This window comes from Ruditapes philippinarum, unplaced genomic scaffold, assembly GCF_026571515.1.
Source record: "Ruditapes philippinarum isolate M1 unplaced genomic scaffold, ASM2657151v2 ctg2596_1_1_1_1, whole genome shotgun sequence".
In the NCBI taxonomy this organism is placed as follows: Eukaryota; Metazoa; Mollusca; class Bivalvia; order Venerida; family Veneridae; genus Ruditapes; species Ruditapes philippinarum.
This window is the reverse complement of record NW_026863536.1, coordinates 194,243-210,753: the sequence shown is the minus strand read 5'-3', so window position 1 is coordinate 210,753 and position 16,511 is coordinate 194,243. Positions and strand designations below refer to the sequence as shown.

The 16,511-nt window shown below is 33.3% G+C and overlaps 1 protein-coding gene across 1 annotated transcript in view; it reads left to right on the top strand.

Annotated features, from left to right (window-relative positions):
* LOC132722373 (mediator of RNA polymerase II transcription subunit 13-like) overlaps nt 1–16,217 on the top strand; it is a 37,724-nt gene extending 21,507 nt beyond the window's left edge. The window contains exons 13-29 of the mRNA XM_060706868.1: nt 999–1,089; nt 1,265–1,449; nt 1,829–1,992; nt 2,815–3,539; nt 4,174–4,296; nt 5,287–5,457; nt 6,114–6,211; nt 6,677–6,986; nt 7,205–7,333; nt 7,710–7,936; nt 8,540–8,725; nt 8,993–9,222; nt 9,801–9,943; nt 10,341–10,873; nt 11,188–11,355; nt 11,728–11,834; nt 12,228–16,217. Coding sequence (XP_060562851.1) covers nt 999–1,089; nt 1,265–1,449; nt 1,829–1,992; nt 2,815–3,539; nt 4,174–4,296; nt 5,287–5,457; nt 6,114–6,211; nt 6,677–6,986; nt 7,205–7,333; nt 7,710–7,936; nt 8,540–8,725; nt 8,993–9,222; nt 9,801–9,943; nt 10,341–10,873; nt 11,188–11,355; nt 11,728–11,834; nt 12,228–12,360 — 3,723 coding nt within the window. The 3' untranslated portion in view covers nt 12,361–16,217. The remainder of the gene's footprint in view (nt 1–998; nt 1,090–1,264; nt 1,450–1,828; nt 1,993–2,814; nt 3,540–4,173; nt 4,297–5,286; nt 5,458–6,113; nt 6,212–6,676; nt 6,987–7,204; nt 7,334–7,709; nt 7,937–8,539; nt 8,726–8,992; nt 9,223–9,800; nt 9,944–10,340; nt 10,874–11,187; nt 11,356–11,727; nt 11,835–12,227) is intronic.
* Nucleotides 16,218–16,511: the final 294 nt, after the last annotated feature.

Here is a 16,511-nt window from a genome sequence, read left to right as displayed (position 1 = left end):
GGTGGGATAGGGGTCACATTGGGGAGTGAGAGTAAACAACTTTACGTAACTGTTGAATTTATCACCCTTCATTTTGGAACAAGTTTTGGGCTATTAGAAAGAGCTGTTTTTCTGTAGGTAAGTAATGTAACTTATACCTGCCTAGTCCTTTGAGAGTCTGACAAATGTTCTCACATAAATAATGAATTGCATATTGTACTTACAATTTTGACTAGAACACTTAGCAGTAAATGGGAAATGTTTGCTTGAATAAAGAAAATTACTTAGTGTTTAATGTAATTTGTGTGCTAGAATAACGAAAATCAATAGTTTGGTCGCCTGTTGCGTGACAGTTTGAAATTTTACTTTGGTATTATTTCTCAGTCAATTTAGATTAATGTGAAAATTCCACTTGTGCTGGGTTTTATTTGCCTTTCTTGAAAATGAATGATTGTAGGTTATATGTAATGAAGGACATCTTCAAACATATTTTAAGATGTAAAATTCTAAGCATAATTTGCTTAAATTTCCATATGAAAAAACTCGGCAGGTTATTATCTTGGTTGGGGGCCTTTTATTGATGGAATATTTTAAAGTAATTATCTTGAAAAGAAAAAGTTCTACCCACGATCTACCTTTAAGCTGAATAAATGTTGGGTGTATCATCTATCTTGGGTCTTCATTTGCCAGTAAAACTTCCAAGTTTCCATGTAAAGGGTGTTTTTTACAACATTTTGGTAACCAGGTCCACTGTTGAGAAAAAAATTCAGATAACAGATTTTTGATAATAAGATCTCATATTCTTATATATAAAATGGTTTGCTTATACCATACACCATGTCTTTCATTTTTCTTACCCAGGGGCCTTTGAATTAAATTGATATTTTTTCTTTCAAAATGTTCGAGGGGTGGAGCCTTACAACAGCTCTAAAATAGGCCGTAAATCTTTGCCATATCAATCCAAATGCCCACATTTCAAAACAAAAACGTGTGTATATGTTTGTTTGATTTTTTTGCAGTTTGTTCCTCAAAGTCCTCCAAAGAGTGTAGAAGATCTGAAGTCTACTAAACTTCCTAACACCACACCTGTTGATGCAATTGAAATAATAGGTAATCTTCTATCATCTTACAAATATTTCTGTTCTTTCTTAAATTGAAAATCTGCATGTATCATGATATATGAATTACATTATTGCTAAATTAAGAACAAACTTGATAATATATTTATATCTTGGTAATTACAAATTAAATATCTATATGCTATGAACCTGATTTCTTTTTATAGCTCCATCAGAGTTAGCGCGAATGTATCCCACACCACCTTCCCTGGAGAACAATCAAGGTTTGTCACCCATGACAAGTGCGGAGAGTCAGGTGGAGTCTCACACCATGACCATGGAGGGCATCAGTATCAGCAGCATTAAAACAGAGGTTGTAGCGGCCAACTCACTCGTGGAACAGCTCAGCAAGGTGGGGGCATAATATAAGAACATTCATTTCTTACTGTATTTTAAACATATATAGTACAGCTCTAGGAAAAACAAGGTTTTAGTGACAAATTTTGAAAATTTGAATCTTATTAACTTTGATTTTTGTGTCAATCTTGAAGACGCTAAAATGCCAAAAGGTAGAAATATGCAGAAACACCATTCCATAGATAAAGCAACCCTCAAAGCAATGGTGTTTTTACTTTTTAACTGTTAATAAAAGTATTGGAGTTCTTTCATGGATAGACCTTCAGATGACTTTACTTACATTTAGCTTGTAATACAGATTTCTGATCCCATTATTGAATATTTTGAATAAGGTAATAGACTGCACTGAGTAACTAATTGTTTGTTTCTTGCAGGATGGACTGTCAGTGTACACACCAGATGAGCGGGCTCAGTTTCCTAGTTCAACAAAATACGCGCCAGTAGAATTATACAGTTCCCAGATGTCTCCTCCCCCTCATGTGCCAGAATATAAACCTTCATGGCAGTATCATATGTCAATGCCAGATAAACATGTCAGGTGTGTAGTGTATCCCAGTAATTTACGGAACGTCTGTGGTTCTACTCAGGTGCCATTCGTGCCTGAAATAATGCATGGAAGAGCACCTGAGGTCTTCCTCCACCAGTAAAGCTGAAACGTCGCGATATGACCTATACTGTGTCAATGTGAGGTAAAACCCAAAACAAAAAAAAACAGCAGTAAAAATGTAGAAGAAAAAAATGTTTCTGCTAAACTGATGTATTTGGGATTTTCATTATGTTTGAAATATGCTGGCTTATTTTTAATTAACTAGGAGGATGTAGTTAAACTAAGTGGGAAGGAATGTAAAGGAATTGCTAATTGTAGCCATATGGAGTTTGGAAATTTACCCACCTTTGTAATAATTATTTAATTAAACCCCTGTGTACTATATATTTTTTTGTGTGCACATCTTAATGAAATAAAACAGCTTTATTATCGGACAACAAAAGAAGCTAGTTCTAATCATTTGTCAATTTTATAGGGGTCATAATTATTAGTTTAAAAGCAATTTGATATAGAATTTTAGTAAACTTTTGTGTCTATTTTTTAATTGCAGCAATAAATAAGATAAGGTTTTTGCAATTGATCTTTTGTCCTCATTGCATATTTCAGGTCAGTTATATGGCATACATAAGCTTTGTGATGCTTCTGTTCAAATTTTTTGTTTAAGATCGGGTTATTGTGTGTTCGATTCCATTTTGACATTTATACTTTCGAATTCTTTCATTTCAGCAATTATATATACTAGAGAAACATATTGAGATTCTTTTGAATTTCTTACATTTATATTAATTACATGTGTATTGTTCTGATTTGCAGCCATTACATCAATATCCCCTCAGTTGAGAATCTGCCAAGTATTCCATCAACACGAATGCCTTCCAGTACAATAGAGGCTTCACCAGCCATGTTTCAGAACAGTGTCGGACAACAAAAGACGCCGATGAGCTATGAACTGCAATCTCCTGCTTCAAATGCATCTTCGTACCTCAACAAAACGCCAAACTCGAACATGAATCATAATATAGGAACAAATAATCAAATACCGGAAGCCCATAGCTTACTTGTGAACATAGTGCTCTCAGATTCTATTCTTAACTTATTCAAGGATCATAATTTTGATAGTTGCAATATTTGTGTGTGTAATATGACAATTAAAGGGTCGGATCTAGGTGTGTATATTCCAAACCCAACGGGTGAACAGGAATATAAGTGCACATGTGGTTTTAGTGCTGTGATGAACAAAAGGTTCGGTCATTTGGCCGGCTTGTTTTATGAGGACGAAATAGAAATCACTGGTGTACCAGACAATCGTTTTGAAAGGCGCAAATCAAATTTGTTGACGTTAGATCCAAATAAAGTGGATGAAAATGGCGTGAAAGTGATGCCAAATGTGGAGGAAGTGTCTCAAGCTGTGATTCAGTTACTTATCGGTCAATTCTGTGTTCCATATCCGACCTGTTCTACAGTGAAACTTCTGCAAAAACTGAGTTTCAGGTCGAAAACATTTGCTAGTGATCCTGTGAATATTATGCATGTGCAAGGTGATTATTTTGTATATTTGAATCTCCATTTTTTTTATAATAGGAAAGGTATACTTTTGATAGTTTGTCAGGGTTTGTAATGTCTTTAAAAATGCTTTAATTTGAGTCCCTCTCTTAAAAAATGCTAACAAACAACCAAAATAGACCTTAAAAGTCCTTGAATATGGTAACTATCTTAAAAAGTGCTTAAATTTGTCTGAAAACATGCTTGAATTTTAGCATTGATTGTCCGTTTGAACTTTGTTAGTTAATCAAGATAAGATTTTGAAGGTGACAGACTGACAGATATTCAGAGATTAACAAATTTTGCCTTTGAAATGATAAAAACTATGTATTGTAGCTCTAGAATCAGCTGACTGACTTACTAGAACAGAAGTAAATATAATTTTCTCGGACAGCACTTCAGTATTAGAATAGTAGAATTTTAAAACTATTAGGTTTCAAGACTGGTCTTGTATTCTTAAATGCAGTTTGAAACAGTCTTAAACCTTGATATAGAAAAAGTAATTGAAATTGTCACTATTGAATTTTTAGGCTTAAAAATAATGTTAATATCAATAATCCATAACTCGGATGTTTCTTCATTATAAAGGTGTTATAAATGATGACTATATAATATATGTTTGTGTTTCAGATGGGAATGATGTGACCTATTTAGCCCTCGATCAAGGTCGACAAGCCATGGAGCACTGTCCGAACAAACTAGAAGATAATAGAATGAAGTCTACATGTTTACATAATTGGACTTTCTTACAGGGTATGTTTTCGAATGAATCCTTTTATAGTTTGAAAACTAGCAAATATTTTGTGGCCAACATTATAATATCAGTCCTGACTGCTCATCTGTGTAGTCAGACTGCTATATTTAGCACATATTTTATAGTAAAGTCATAATAATTCATTGCTTTCAGTTTAAAATGGTTCCTGAACAGTTGTTTATATTTATTTAGGCCAATGCACTTGAAAGATGCATGTTTGGCATTCCTGCCCTATGTTTATAGCTGTGCATATTTTCCTACACCCACAAGCTGGCTTGTTTATTATACAATCTGATAATGTTAGTGTGGTATTTTGTGGCAGTGTTGTAGTAAACAATTGTGTATTAATAACACAAGTTGCCTTTTTTTATAAACTTGAAAAGAATGATGCAACTGAAAAGTTGATTTCATGTATCACAGAAAGTACAAAACAGTTGTCAATCTTGTACTGGAGATACAGCTTTGTTTCTGCTAAGCCCACAAAATGTTGCTATTCTATCATTTGCATTGATTCAAGGGCAGATACTCCAGTAACTGCTTGTCAAAGTTTATTTAGAATGACTGATTTTTAAGCCAATATGGTGTCCTATACATATCAGTTGAAAATACATAATATCTTAAATATTGGATAAAACTTGTTGTGCCATCTGCAGGTTAGAAAATATTTAATACTTTGAAATAATCTAGACACCCACCCATAATGTCAATTTCAAACTTTCTATAAGTAACGTCAAAATTCCCAATCTAAGGGTAGGGGGTCACGTTCCAAAATATTGAGGAAGAAAAGGGGCCGGGGTTAAGAGGGGGGAGATATGAAATGAGAAGAAAGTTAAACTCAAAACATTAAATTTGCTTACTATGGAATGTTAATGGTTTACTTAGATGCCAGCTTGTGGCTGAAATATTGCATAGAATGTAGCCATTTTGAAGTTTTTATGACTTGAAACCAAACTTAAAAAGAAATAATTTGATTGATTTAAATGTTGTAGGTGCTACTCAGATACCGCAGAATTCTCTGGAGTGTGTGCGGCTACTGAAAGGTTTACAGCCATTATTACAAGATGCCATTCAGAACAAAAGAGTCACCAGGTTGTGGGAACATACATATAAGCTACAGGGACCCCTAACCTGGATAGAATTTCATCAGTTAGCTGGCAGAGGTATGGTATTGTTTTGTCATGCTCACATTTCAGATAGGTCTACATTAAAATCCACTGTGTTTAATAATTTATTAATTCGCTGAATATAATCAGTGATTTTCCTCCTTATATTATATAAAAGGGCCTATAAAAGGCTTCTTCCAAATTGAAATTTTCTCAAAAATCTTAACTTGCCTCAGCTTTTTTACTTCCCAAGTTAGCAATTTTAGCGATAATTTTTCCCAAGATCAAGAGGCTAAGGCCTCTTCCCAATTAAGCAAGAAAAAACATTGATAACAAATAAAGTAGGGTAGTTGTTATTATTCCCTTACGATTATCATGGAGGTTTATGAAATAGAGCATAAAATTACGTTCAACAGATTTATAAATTACAATTGTTGTTTATAGAATGATTTGGCACCTGTCATACTTATTGTAAGATGGTGAAATCTTTGGATCAATTCATGTTTAAGTTACAAGCTAATAGAATAAAGATATATTTACAACGGCATTTTTAAGTTTTAGGTACTATACTGTTTTACAAATTAATTTACATATATCAGTGTATTGACAAGTGTCCTGGAAGAATTGCAGTTATTTAGTAATACCTTATTCACAATATTGATGTTGTAAAGAGGCATATTATTTTGTTACTGAATTGTATGATAAATTTATAGGTTCAGATGAGAACAGTGAGCCTCAGCCTATTCCCTCATTGTTGCTGGGTTGTGAGAAAGATGCAGCAAATGTCTCGCCTTATGCTCTCAGGTTTTGGGTAAGTAATGTTGGAATGATTTTCTTGGTTTCCAATTACAGAATCAAGCATATTAATTTTTTGTAAAGTCTGCAGGGGGAGCTGGTTGTATGCTTCCCAGTCCAGAGATTACGGGTTAGAGGTCATTAAGACAACAAACATGGTTCCTGACATGATCCAAGTAGTGGTTAGTTGGAAAGTTGTGACAGATTCGACCCAAGTGATCAGTGCAGACAAAGATCAGCTGTCACATCCTTGCAGCCTAATGATGGTCTGCACTGTTTGCTATTCATTTAGTTGTTAGTATCTTGGATTTTGCCTAAAATTGATAAATGATTCTGTCAAGATTGAAAAACAGACAAGTATATTTATGATATTTAGTATGTTAAAGCTTAATTAGAAATTAAGTCAGACAATTGATTGGAGCCTTAAATTACAGTTAGATGTGCATTCATTAATTGGTGATTTTGTTGATCGTATTTGCAGGATAAGAACATATTTGAGCCATATGGACACAGGAGAGATGTCGCCTATGTTATTGTGACGCCAGAAAATGATTTTATCATGAGCCTTGTGAAACCATTCTTCAAAGAGCTAAGTACAATGTATGAATGGCTCAAACTTGGTAGACACTGCCCCATATCAGAAAAGTTACGGGATGGTATACTGCGTGTTGGTCGGACAATGTTGCAGAAACTTGGTGATCAGGACGTAGATGATTGGTTCAGATTACTAGGTGAAAGTCCAGTTGCATCAAAATTGAAACTATACGCACAGACATGCAAGCATTATTTAGGTAAGCAAAAAAGTTTTGATAACTTAAAAACAAATTGTCTGTTTGGTTTGTGTGATCAGTTGAAATTTTAGTGATTTTCATAGTACATCTGCTAAATGATTGTTGCTTGTTATACACCCAAAAAATTTCTTTAGTGTATATTAATATTGTTCAACTTTTCACTTCTATCTATGTTTGTTTTTAATGACAGTTAATATATTTGATGTTTCTTATTCCAGTTCCATTCCTGGCACAACAGACCGACTTTAAGACAATGTTTGCAGCGAGTGCAGCTAGTCAACGGCCTTCAAATCACAGACCTCCTGAGGCGCCAACGGAGAATCTCAATTCACAATCAGAGGAAAGAGGTATAACAATGTATTCTGATTCATATGCTTATAATTACTATGAATGATATATGTTGTCACTGTATGGCCAATCTACCTGCACTTTGTTAAAGGTAGACAACAAGACATGATTTTACTATTGGCTACTTCATTGTAGACATTTTCAAATTCCAATCTCCTAAATTAAGTGGACAGCCATTATAATTTGTAAACAAAACAATTGTTTTCTGATATGTGTGTGTAGTAAATATGGCCTGGTAAAAACAAGATGAAATAAGACCCTATACTTGGAAGGGAAAAAATGATCTGGTACCAACAAGGGTAAAAACAGCCTGGTACCAACAAGTTTAAATAACGATTTATCATAAGAAGCATACATATTTATTTATATCAACAGAAGGATCTCATGGTGACGGTACCCAGCGTGATACTCATGAAGACATCCCAGACATGAGCACGAATGGGGATGGTCCAGCTATCGTGATATATATCGTTAACCCGTTCACGTACGGCCATCAGGACTGGGATGATCTGAACAGATTAGCAATGATTGGTCTTCTAAAATGTTACCAGGAAATTGTACAGAAACTACCTGAACACATGCAGAAGAATGTTTATTTGCAGGTAATTATTGTACCTTTCTCTTCACATCATTGGTTAAGCTATATAGAATGTTTTTAAACTGGCAGTGTAGTCATATTTTATCATTAGAATCATACCAATGTACCTAAATTTGAATTAGTAAATGAAAGTGTTGTATATGAAGAATCATTGCTAATCCCTATTTTAGATAGCAAGTCAGACATCAGTATTAGCGAAAAAAATATTTCCAACTAAATTATAATGCATAATGTGACAAATATTGTAGGTATTTATTATCATAGACACTTTGCTTCTTAAATATTCATATGCATTTGAAAGACAAATGATAGTACAGTTCATAAAATTAAGATACTTAAAAGGAATATTTTTTTCACAAAATAGTGTCAATGATTATTCCTTGTTGACAAATTGGACCGGAGTTCTTGTTCATTTCATGAACATAAAATTACATACTTGGTCCAAAATGGGTGGATAAGAACAGTATTTTTATTGTCGTCAGAAAATACAATAAATGAGTCTGAACTGTAAACAAATTGTAGTATATAGAGTATACTTAGACAACACATTTGGAAGATGTAATGAAATAAATAAAAGAATATGTGAGATATTGTGTATATTTTACAGATTATACCAGTACAGACAGTGATTGATGCACTGGAAAGTAACAATCAGTTCCAGCTACTAAAGAACATCGCATTTTCTGTATTCACAAGCTGTAGATGGAATCTCTCCCATTCTGTTCTTGGTCGGTCACTAACTGGGTTTGGTCCGGCAGCAGCAGCCGAAATACTCATGAAGAAGAAAGATCCGGTAAGTGATTTGAAGTGTAAAACTGAATGGTTCAGTTGTTTTATTTATGGCCTGTTTTATGATTATGATGATTTATTTGGTAATTTTCACAAGTTACAAGCAAAATTAAGAGATACTGGCTTAGTTGTACAATTTATTTCTTGAATGTGCCGAAGTTACTTCTGTATACTGTGATTACTTTAATAGTACAACACTTAAGTTAGACGATTCAGTGGCAATTCTATAAAAAATAAAGCAATGTTTTGATAGGATATGATTTGTTTGTAGAATGATGTAATGGGCCAGTACAAGCTGTACAATCCTCCATTTGTCCTGGCACCGTTGAAAGATAAACAGGAGCAGCTGGCTGAGTCGTGTAGTGAGAAACGAGAAAACAGTACCATACTGATGTGTGTTTATTGCTTGTCCGAGGATCAGAGATGGTTGTTAGCAACCTGCACGGACGATAGAGGGGAGACTGTGGAAACTTGCACAATTAATATAGATATTCCAAATAGGTATGTAAACAAAAATTGTAATTACGGCCATTGTCTGTCAATTCTTGAAAGGGAACAGAATTCTTTCAAGCTTAATGCTGCATTTCATTATGATTTTTAAAAGGAACATAAGTCTTAGAGTGAGATCACAAAGCGGTCAGCTTACAGAAAGTTTGGTTCTAACCTGAAAGTTTAAAGAGTGATTTGTGATCTTGCTTCCTCAGAAATGGTGGGAAAATACTATTTGTTCTAGTATAGACTGTATAATTAAGTGACTTGATATTGAACAATTTCTTGTAAGGAGGCTATTCAGTCTGTTAGAGATTTGCTCATTCTCCAGTATTTACTTGTAACACAGAGAGAAGAGTTAGTCTCCCTGTCCCAGTGTAAGATGAAAAGTAGGCGCATGACCATATGAGAGTCATTTTCACTTAAATAACGACCAATCAACATTTAATAAAAAATATGAAGTGAAAGCCTCACAGTTGCAGCACACAAGTTTAATAAAGAGTTGTTGTTTTGTGATATAGTTTAGCATAATACATTTGCATTGTTTTTACATACTTAAGACAATATAGTGATTCTTTTGTTTGTTTCAGACACCGGCGAAAGAAAACATCTGCACGGAAAATTGGTCTTGGTAAATTGTGGGAGTTCATACTTGGTGTTATATCAATGTCATCAAAGCCTTGTAGAATAGTAATTGGCCGGTTTGGCAGAATGGGGCACGGAGAACTAAAAGGTATGTCGAAAGCACCATGACTTCAAGCAGATAGAAAAAAAATAATATATATATGTAACAGGAATTTCTGGAAATTAAATTGGAACTGACAGTAAAAGGGTTATTAAGTGAAAGGGTTATAAATATAGCTATATGTTTAATGTGTGTTGCTGTATTGTAATACCATAGTCACAGATTTGATTTACTGTATGTTAACATGGAAAAAAAAGTACTTGCTCAAACTAAGAAATTAAAAATGTTAATAGTAGTCCTATGTTAGTGTTTGACCCACAAAAATCAATTTTGACATTCTTTTGCTATACTTAATACAGAAACATTTTTAGTTGGTCATTTTCAAAATAAATAGATTTTATTAAACTGAATTTTAAAGGTGTGTTTTAAATTTTGTCACATTCAGGATGGTCTGGTTTACTGAGCAAGAAAAATATTCAGCGCTGTAGCAGAAGAATGCGGGACATGTGCTCACAGTGTTCGTACCAGTCTGAAGGCGAGCATCCTACCATAGTCAGTGCTTGTCTGATTTCCTTCGAACAGCACCGCAGCTTCAGTATAATGCCTGACTGTGTCAAGTCAGAGGAGAAGCAGCGTAGCAACTGTCCATTACAAACTCCGCGTGACGCGTCTTGTTCGCACATATTAGTTTTCCCAACATCGGCAACAGCGCAGGCAAATATGCATCAAATACAGCTTGATTCGACAGGAGGAATTGATCTTGGAGGTCATAATCTAGAGTTTGGCGTAGATCTTTCTGACACAAATATTATCAATGATTTTGGTGATAATACTGATGATTTTGGCAGTTTAATGGATGTATTTGTATCAATGACAGAGAATTCTCCACCAGGTTCGCCGAGACAAGATAATCCAGGATCACCAGGACTGATGGACCTTGGCAGAACATCTCCAAACAAACTGAACGGTGCATCTGTGGTGAGTGATAAAAATTAATTGGCAGTTAGTGAATCTCTTGTCATAAACCACTATGTTATTTGTACCTCTCTGAGTATGCTAAGACCAAGGTTATGTTTCATTTTAATAGGGTATCCTAAACAAACATTTGCTGACTCTCGACTTCTTTTCCTTAACATACAACATTTCGGAAAAAGTCCACTTCTACCCATGCACTTAATGCATTGCTTGGGCTACAGTTTATTTAAGGAGATTAAAACCACACCTTACTCTTAATTTCCAACTTTAAAGTGGTAAAATAATAATTTTATATTAATGATAATTATGAATTACAGACCAACAACAGCAGTACAACCAGTGACCCTCAAGATGATGCCCCTAATTTACTCCAGCAGCCCCTCGCTATGGGATACTACATTTCCACAGCTGATACTGGACCACTTCCACGCTGGTTCTGGTCAGCCTGCTCAGAAAATGAATTCTCACCTGTTAAATGCTTCAAGGTATGGATATTACTTCATAGATCTTGTTTAATTATTATCAGCCCCTCACCATTGTGGGTTCGAATCCTGACAGGGACTTTAGGTTCTTTCATTTATGTTAGATCTATCCAGCTAGCTTAACGGAATCGGTGGTTCTACTCAGGTGCCCGTACGGGCCTGAAATGCACAGGGCATCTGAGGTCTTCCTCCACCTGGAAAGTTGCCATATGACCTACCTGTTTAGAGTGAAGTAAAACCAAACAAAACTAAAAAGAAATTATTAGGTTAGAAAAAACAATTTTCCTACTTTTGTGTTAAGTCATAACTTATTTCAATTGTTGTTTTTGTATCTAAGGTCTTTAGGTACTATATATTTCCATATGTATATTTCAGTCGGCTCTACATATTCATGTGTCAACAAACATGGATGACTTTATGCATCAGACATCCTCTAGAAACACGCATCCCCTCGACTCAAATCTCACCTGTGATGTGCTCAGGTAAGAAAAGAAATAGGAAAATAATATGACTAAGGTGTTTCTTTGCATGAAAGGACTGCAAGTTTTTGAAATGCTGAATAAGTTAATAAATTACATTAAGATGACCTGTTTACTTTTGATGGGTGATTAGATTGCCTTTTAATGTTACTGTTTAGATCATCAGCATAGACCAATTTATCTAGTGTGAATAAAGATAAACAGTTAATGAAATTACTTCTGTTTAAATATCTGGACAAATAAGTTTAAGCTAAAATAAAATCGTCTTCCATCACTACTTAAAAGTACATCAATTTAATGATTAAGATTTTTTTTTTTTTTAATTTAAAGAAGAGTGGAATAAAAAGTTTGTTGTTGTCTGAAAATGAACACATTCATATAATTTTCTGTTTTCAGATATGTGTTAGAGAAATACAACTCATTGTCATGGCTCACGTTTGACCCAGTAAAGAATGATCGCCAGTCTTGTTTTCCGTTACATTTCAGTGTCTTAATGCAGCTGTACCATGCCATGAATGCTTATGTTTAGTTCTGAACCTTAAGCAACCATTGTAATGTAAGAACACTAGAGGCAAACAATTACACATAGGCCTGAGCTTCCTGTACTGAGTTGGGCCATTCTACAGTCTGATCAATCTTTATTCCGAACAGCTGTTCAGTTTTAGTATTTTCATATTTTAACCCATTTGACCTGCTGAATTATTGTAATGGAATTGCCCTGCAGTGAATCTGGAACAGTTCATTTTAAGTTATAAGGGATTTCAATATCAAAATACAAAAATTAAAGCTACCTACACTGTAGAACTTGCTCAGACTGCATAGATATGCCAAAGACTGGTGACTTTCAGTCCAAACAGGTTATGGGTTAAATTAAACAATGGATATAAATACCTTGAAAACTTAACTGGGTAGTCCGCAAGGTTCATTGTTAGTATTATCTGTTCATACATGTATCTGTAAGGGTTATTTTGTTTTTAAGTCATATATAAAAACTGTGTATAATAATTAACATGCCTGTGATTTGTTTAGTTTTCTTGTCAGAACTGGTTCTGATGATTGTATACACAATTACTTGAAATTTTTATATCATGTATTTGTTTTAAAAAAAAAGAATGAGATGTTAACAGAGTTATGTTAATAAAGCTACAAGTTTTCATTGATGAACATTAATTTATTGCAAGTATTTGGAGATTTTATTTTAATATCAAATATTTTTTGAAATGTTAAAAAAAGTTCAGAGGTACACCAAGGTTTCTGTTGAAACAATTTAAGGGGAGATAAGACCAGAATAAAAATTCCATTTAGTGAAGTCTGAAAATAAGAATCTTGCCTGTAAGATTTTTGTATGTTAAAACTTTGATAGGGCATTGTTGGCATAAATATAATTTTGTCTATGTATTAAATGTCTAGATCTATTTATAATGGCAGATCTGAACTTGTGATCAACCAATGATTCTTACTTCCATTATAAATGGAACCAGTTTTCTGAAATTACTGATGGCATTGTTGTATGACACTGACATATTTAATTGTGAATTGTTTAATAAATTTAACTTTTTGTAAATGTTTATTTATAGAAATGTATTGACCAGATAAAGCCAAAACCTAGAACAGTATAAACAAAGGGGTGTGGATGATTCTAATAGCAATTATGCCAATCTGTATAAAATAAACCTTTATTTGATGATTTTAATAAACAAGATGAAATTACATATTTATGTCATAATGTATTTTAAGTCAGGGCTCATGTTTTACATAATAAAGAACCAGCATGAAAAGTTTAAAAGGTTTTTTTTTTTTTTTGGTGGGGGGTTTGGGACTTTTTGAAACTTTAAGCTTGGAAAATCACCGTTTGGTACTTTGGAACACATACTGAAAGTGGTTGTGTCATAATTTAATTAGAATCATTGATATCCTTTTGTAAATGATGAATCTGCTTTACTTATCTATAAAAGTCATTAGTAACTTTGTATTTGAACGATGTATTTAAGTATTTATTTTTGCAAGTATTTATTACAGTATGATCAATTTTCTGTACATAAAATGTGTATATTAATTGTAAGCCTTTCTACTGTCCAAAAATGATGCATGTTGGTGGATAGGAATGGAATATGGTCTTGTTTAACCAATTATTTGATTAAACCTTTAACTTCTGTGGCAACTGAATTTACCCATACAACCAGTGCCGACTATTAGCCAGCACTTTGATGTTGTTTGATTATGGTCAGCTCTGTTTGTTAATCATGTCAGTAAATTTTTTGAAGAAGAAAATTCCTAAGAATAATGACTGGTTTTGTCCAGATTGAAAGAAGGATTATGATTATACTAAAAATTGGGGGTGGGGGGATCTAAATTGTTATATCGGCAGAAATTATGCTTTTCTTTTACAAAAGATTTATGTTTGTCAAAAAAAATTCAAACAAGTTTTTTTTTCTTGTAGGCTTCAATACGTACTGTTTAATGAGCAAATATTGGGTTGTAATTGAAAACTGTATTATTGCTACCAATATAATATGAAGATAATGGCATTAGTCTTGATGAATTTCAGATTTATTTTGATTGTTGACATCAATTTTTTTCTGAAATAAAACTTTTTAATACGATTTCTGTGAAATTATTCACACAGGTTGCTGTATGGCATGCATTGAATGTATATGATGGACATGTTTATATATAGACAAGTGCTACATAGTTTTAACATTGCCATAAAGACTTTATATTTTATATATATGTAAGAAAGTGTTGAGAAATATGTATTTATTGGAAAGCACACCTTTGACATAAGTACTGTGTGTGTGTGTGTTTTTTAACTTTAAATAGTTTTGCTAAAGAAAATGGAAAACCTATTTGTTGTTGTATATATATCATTGAGTTGTTCTCATTCCTTTATTAAGCACTTATTGTAAATAAATTATACATATTTTATTATATTGTACAGTTCATAATTAAATCAAGAGTATATATTATCAAAAAAATGAACTTGTTTATGTATGTATTGATCAGTTTCTCTTTGTGTTGACTGAAGTTGTCATCTGTCATATTTACTCACTTACAAGTCGGGGTTTCTTGTCATATTTTCTCATGTAAAAGTTTGGTCTCTTTATAGGACCCCCCCAAAAAAACCTGTCGTCGACTTACGGAGAGTACTGTTAAAATTTAATTATTTTTGGGTCAATAAAGAAAGACTAGTAGCACAAGTCTTTAAGTAAAATATCGGCCTTGTAGGTGGGCAACTATGAAGTAAAGTCTAGGACTATATATTCCTAAGGTTGAGAGTCACATGTGTTGTTTAAAATGGCTGTTGCTTCCAGATTGCTTGTGATTTAAATTACCTCTAGTCTGATAATGAGATTTCCAATTCAAGCTTGTGTTTGGGTAGAACTGCAATTGAAAAACAAACCTTTTAAGTTGTGTGATTTGTATTATTATTTTTTGCCTTGTTAACAGGGTCACAATTTTGTTTGAATGGAACAATTATGTCTCAAAGTAATTTTTTTATGCAGTAAAAAAAGAAAGATTTAGGGTAACTGATTATTATTAGTTATCGTAACTATCTATTGAATATGTCTGAAATTCATACTTTTTGTGTTTAAGAGGCTCTCTGAATGAATTAATGTTGAAAGCCATGACATGTATATCACTATAAGATTACAAAAAGACACCTTAAATTGTTGAATTTACAGTGTAATTTTACTGATCTAAAAAGCTACTGTGGTTAACACATTGTGCACCTTTGCATCTACAGGTATTATCATTGATCTGGTAATAAAATTGTCAAACTACATCAGTACAGAAGCAATATTGTTATCTTTGACCTTCTATAAGACTAGATTTATTGAATGAACTTGAAATCTGGTCTAAAGTATTCAAGGAATAAGCATTTATGATCAAACATTGTACATTTTCTCATTGTCATTTTATATTTTTGCCTATAGATGTGTGCCAGTAGTCCATCGTCTGTTTGTAATAAAAAATGGATGGTCTTCATAGTACTGAAAAGCATTTTAAATTTACTCTCTTTTTTTTCTTTCCAAGTTAAACACACTTTTAAAAGTGTTCACCATTTTATTGAACCCTTGCACTGTTCAGTTCCCTTTTATTTCATACCAAAGCACTTTTTTTTTGTCAACATAGCAGCTAAATAGTCAATATCAATTGTTAAACAAATCGTTAGTTGTTAGTGTCCCTTTGAAAATAAGGGAGAGATAACTGTTATGTATATAAGAAAGTAAGTATTTGTATATATTAGTTTAGAAAACAAAAAATGTTGTGAGATACTACTGCAGTCATATGTAACTAAACCATGAAATTTACACATTTTAATCATGCTGGTAAAAATAACCTTTCACTGGCTAATGATGAATAAAATGTGAAGTAAGTTGAAAACGATTTTTGTTGCTTCTTTCTCTCCTAAATCACCATATATGTGTTGTTCATGTAATCACGTTGATGATGTGTCAAGTAGACCAACTATTGCCTCAAAAGAATACCTTACAAATAGGCGGAAAAAAAAGGGATCCTTAAGGAATGCCCAAGAAAGCGAAATTGAAAATGTTGCAGGTTCAGTTTGAGCCTGTTAAAGATGGTAGTGGTTTAACTGCAAGTTACAGTCAACAACCCCTTGCACATCTTAAACAGTATTCAACATTTATACACTACAATGAAACACATTCAAGAAGT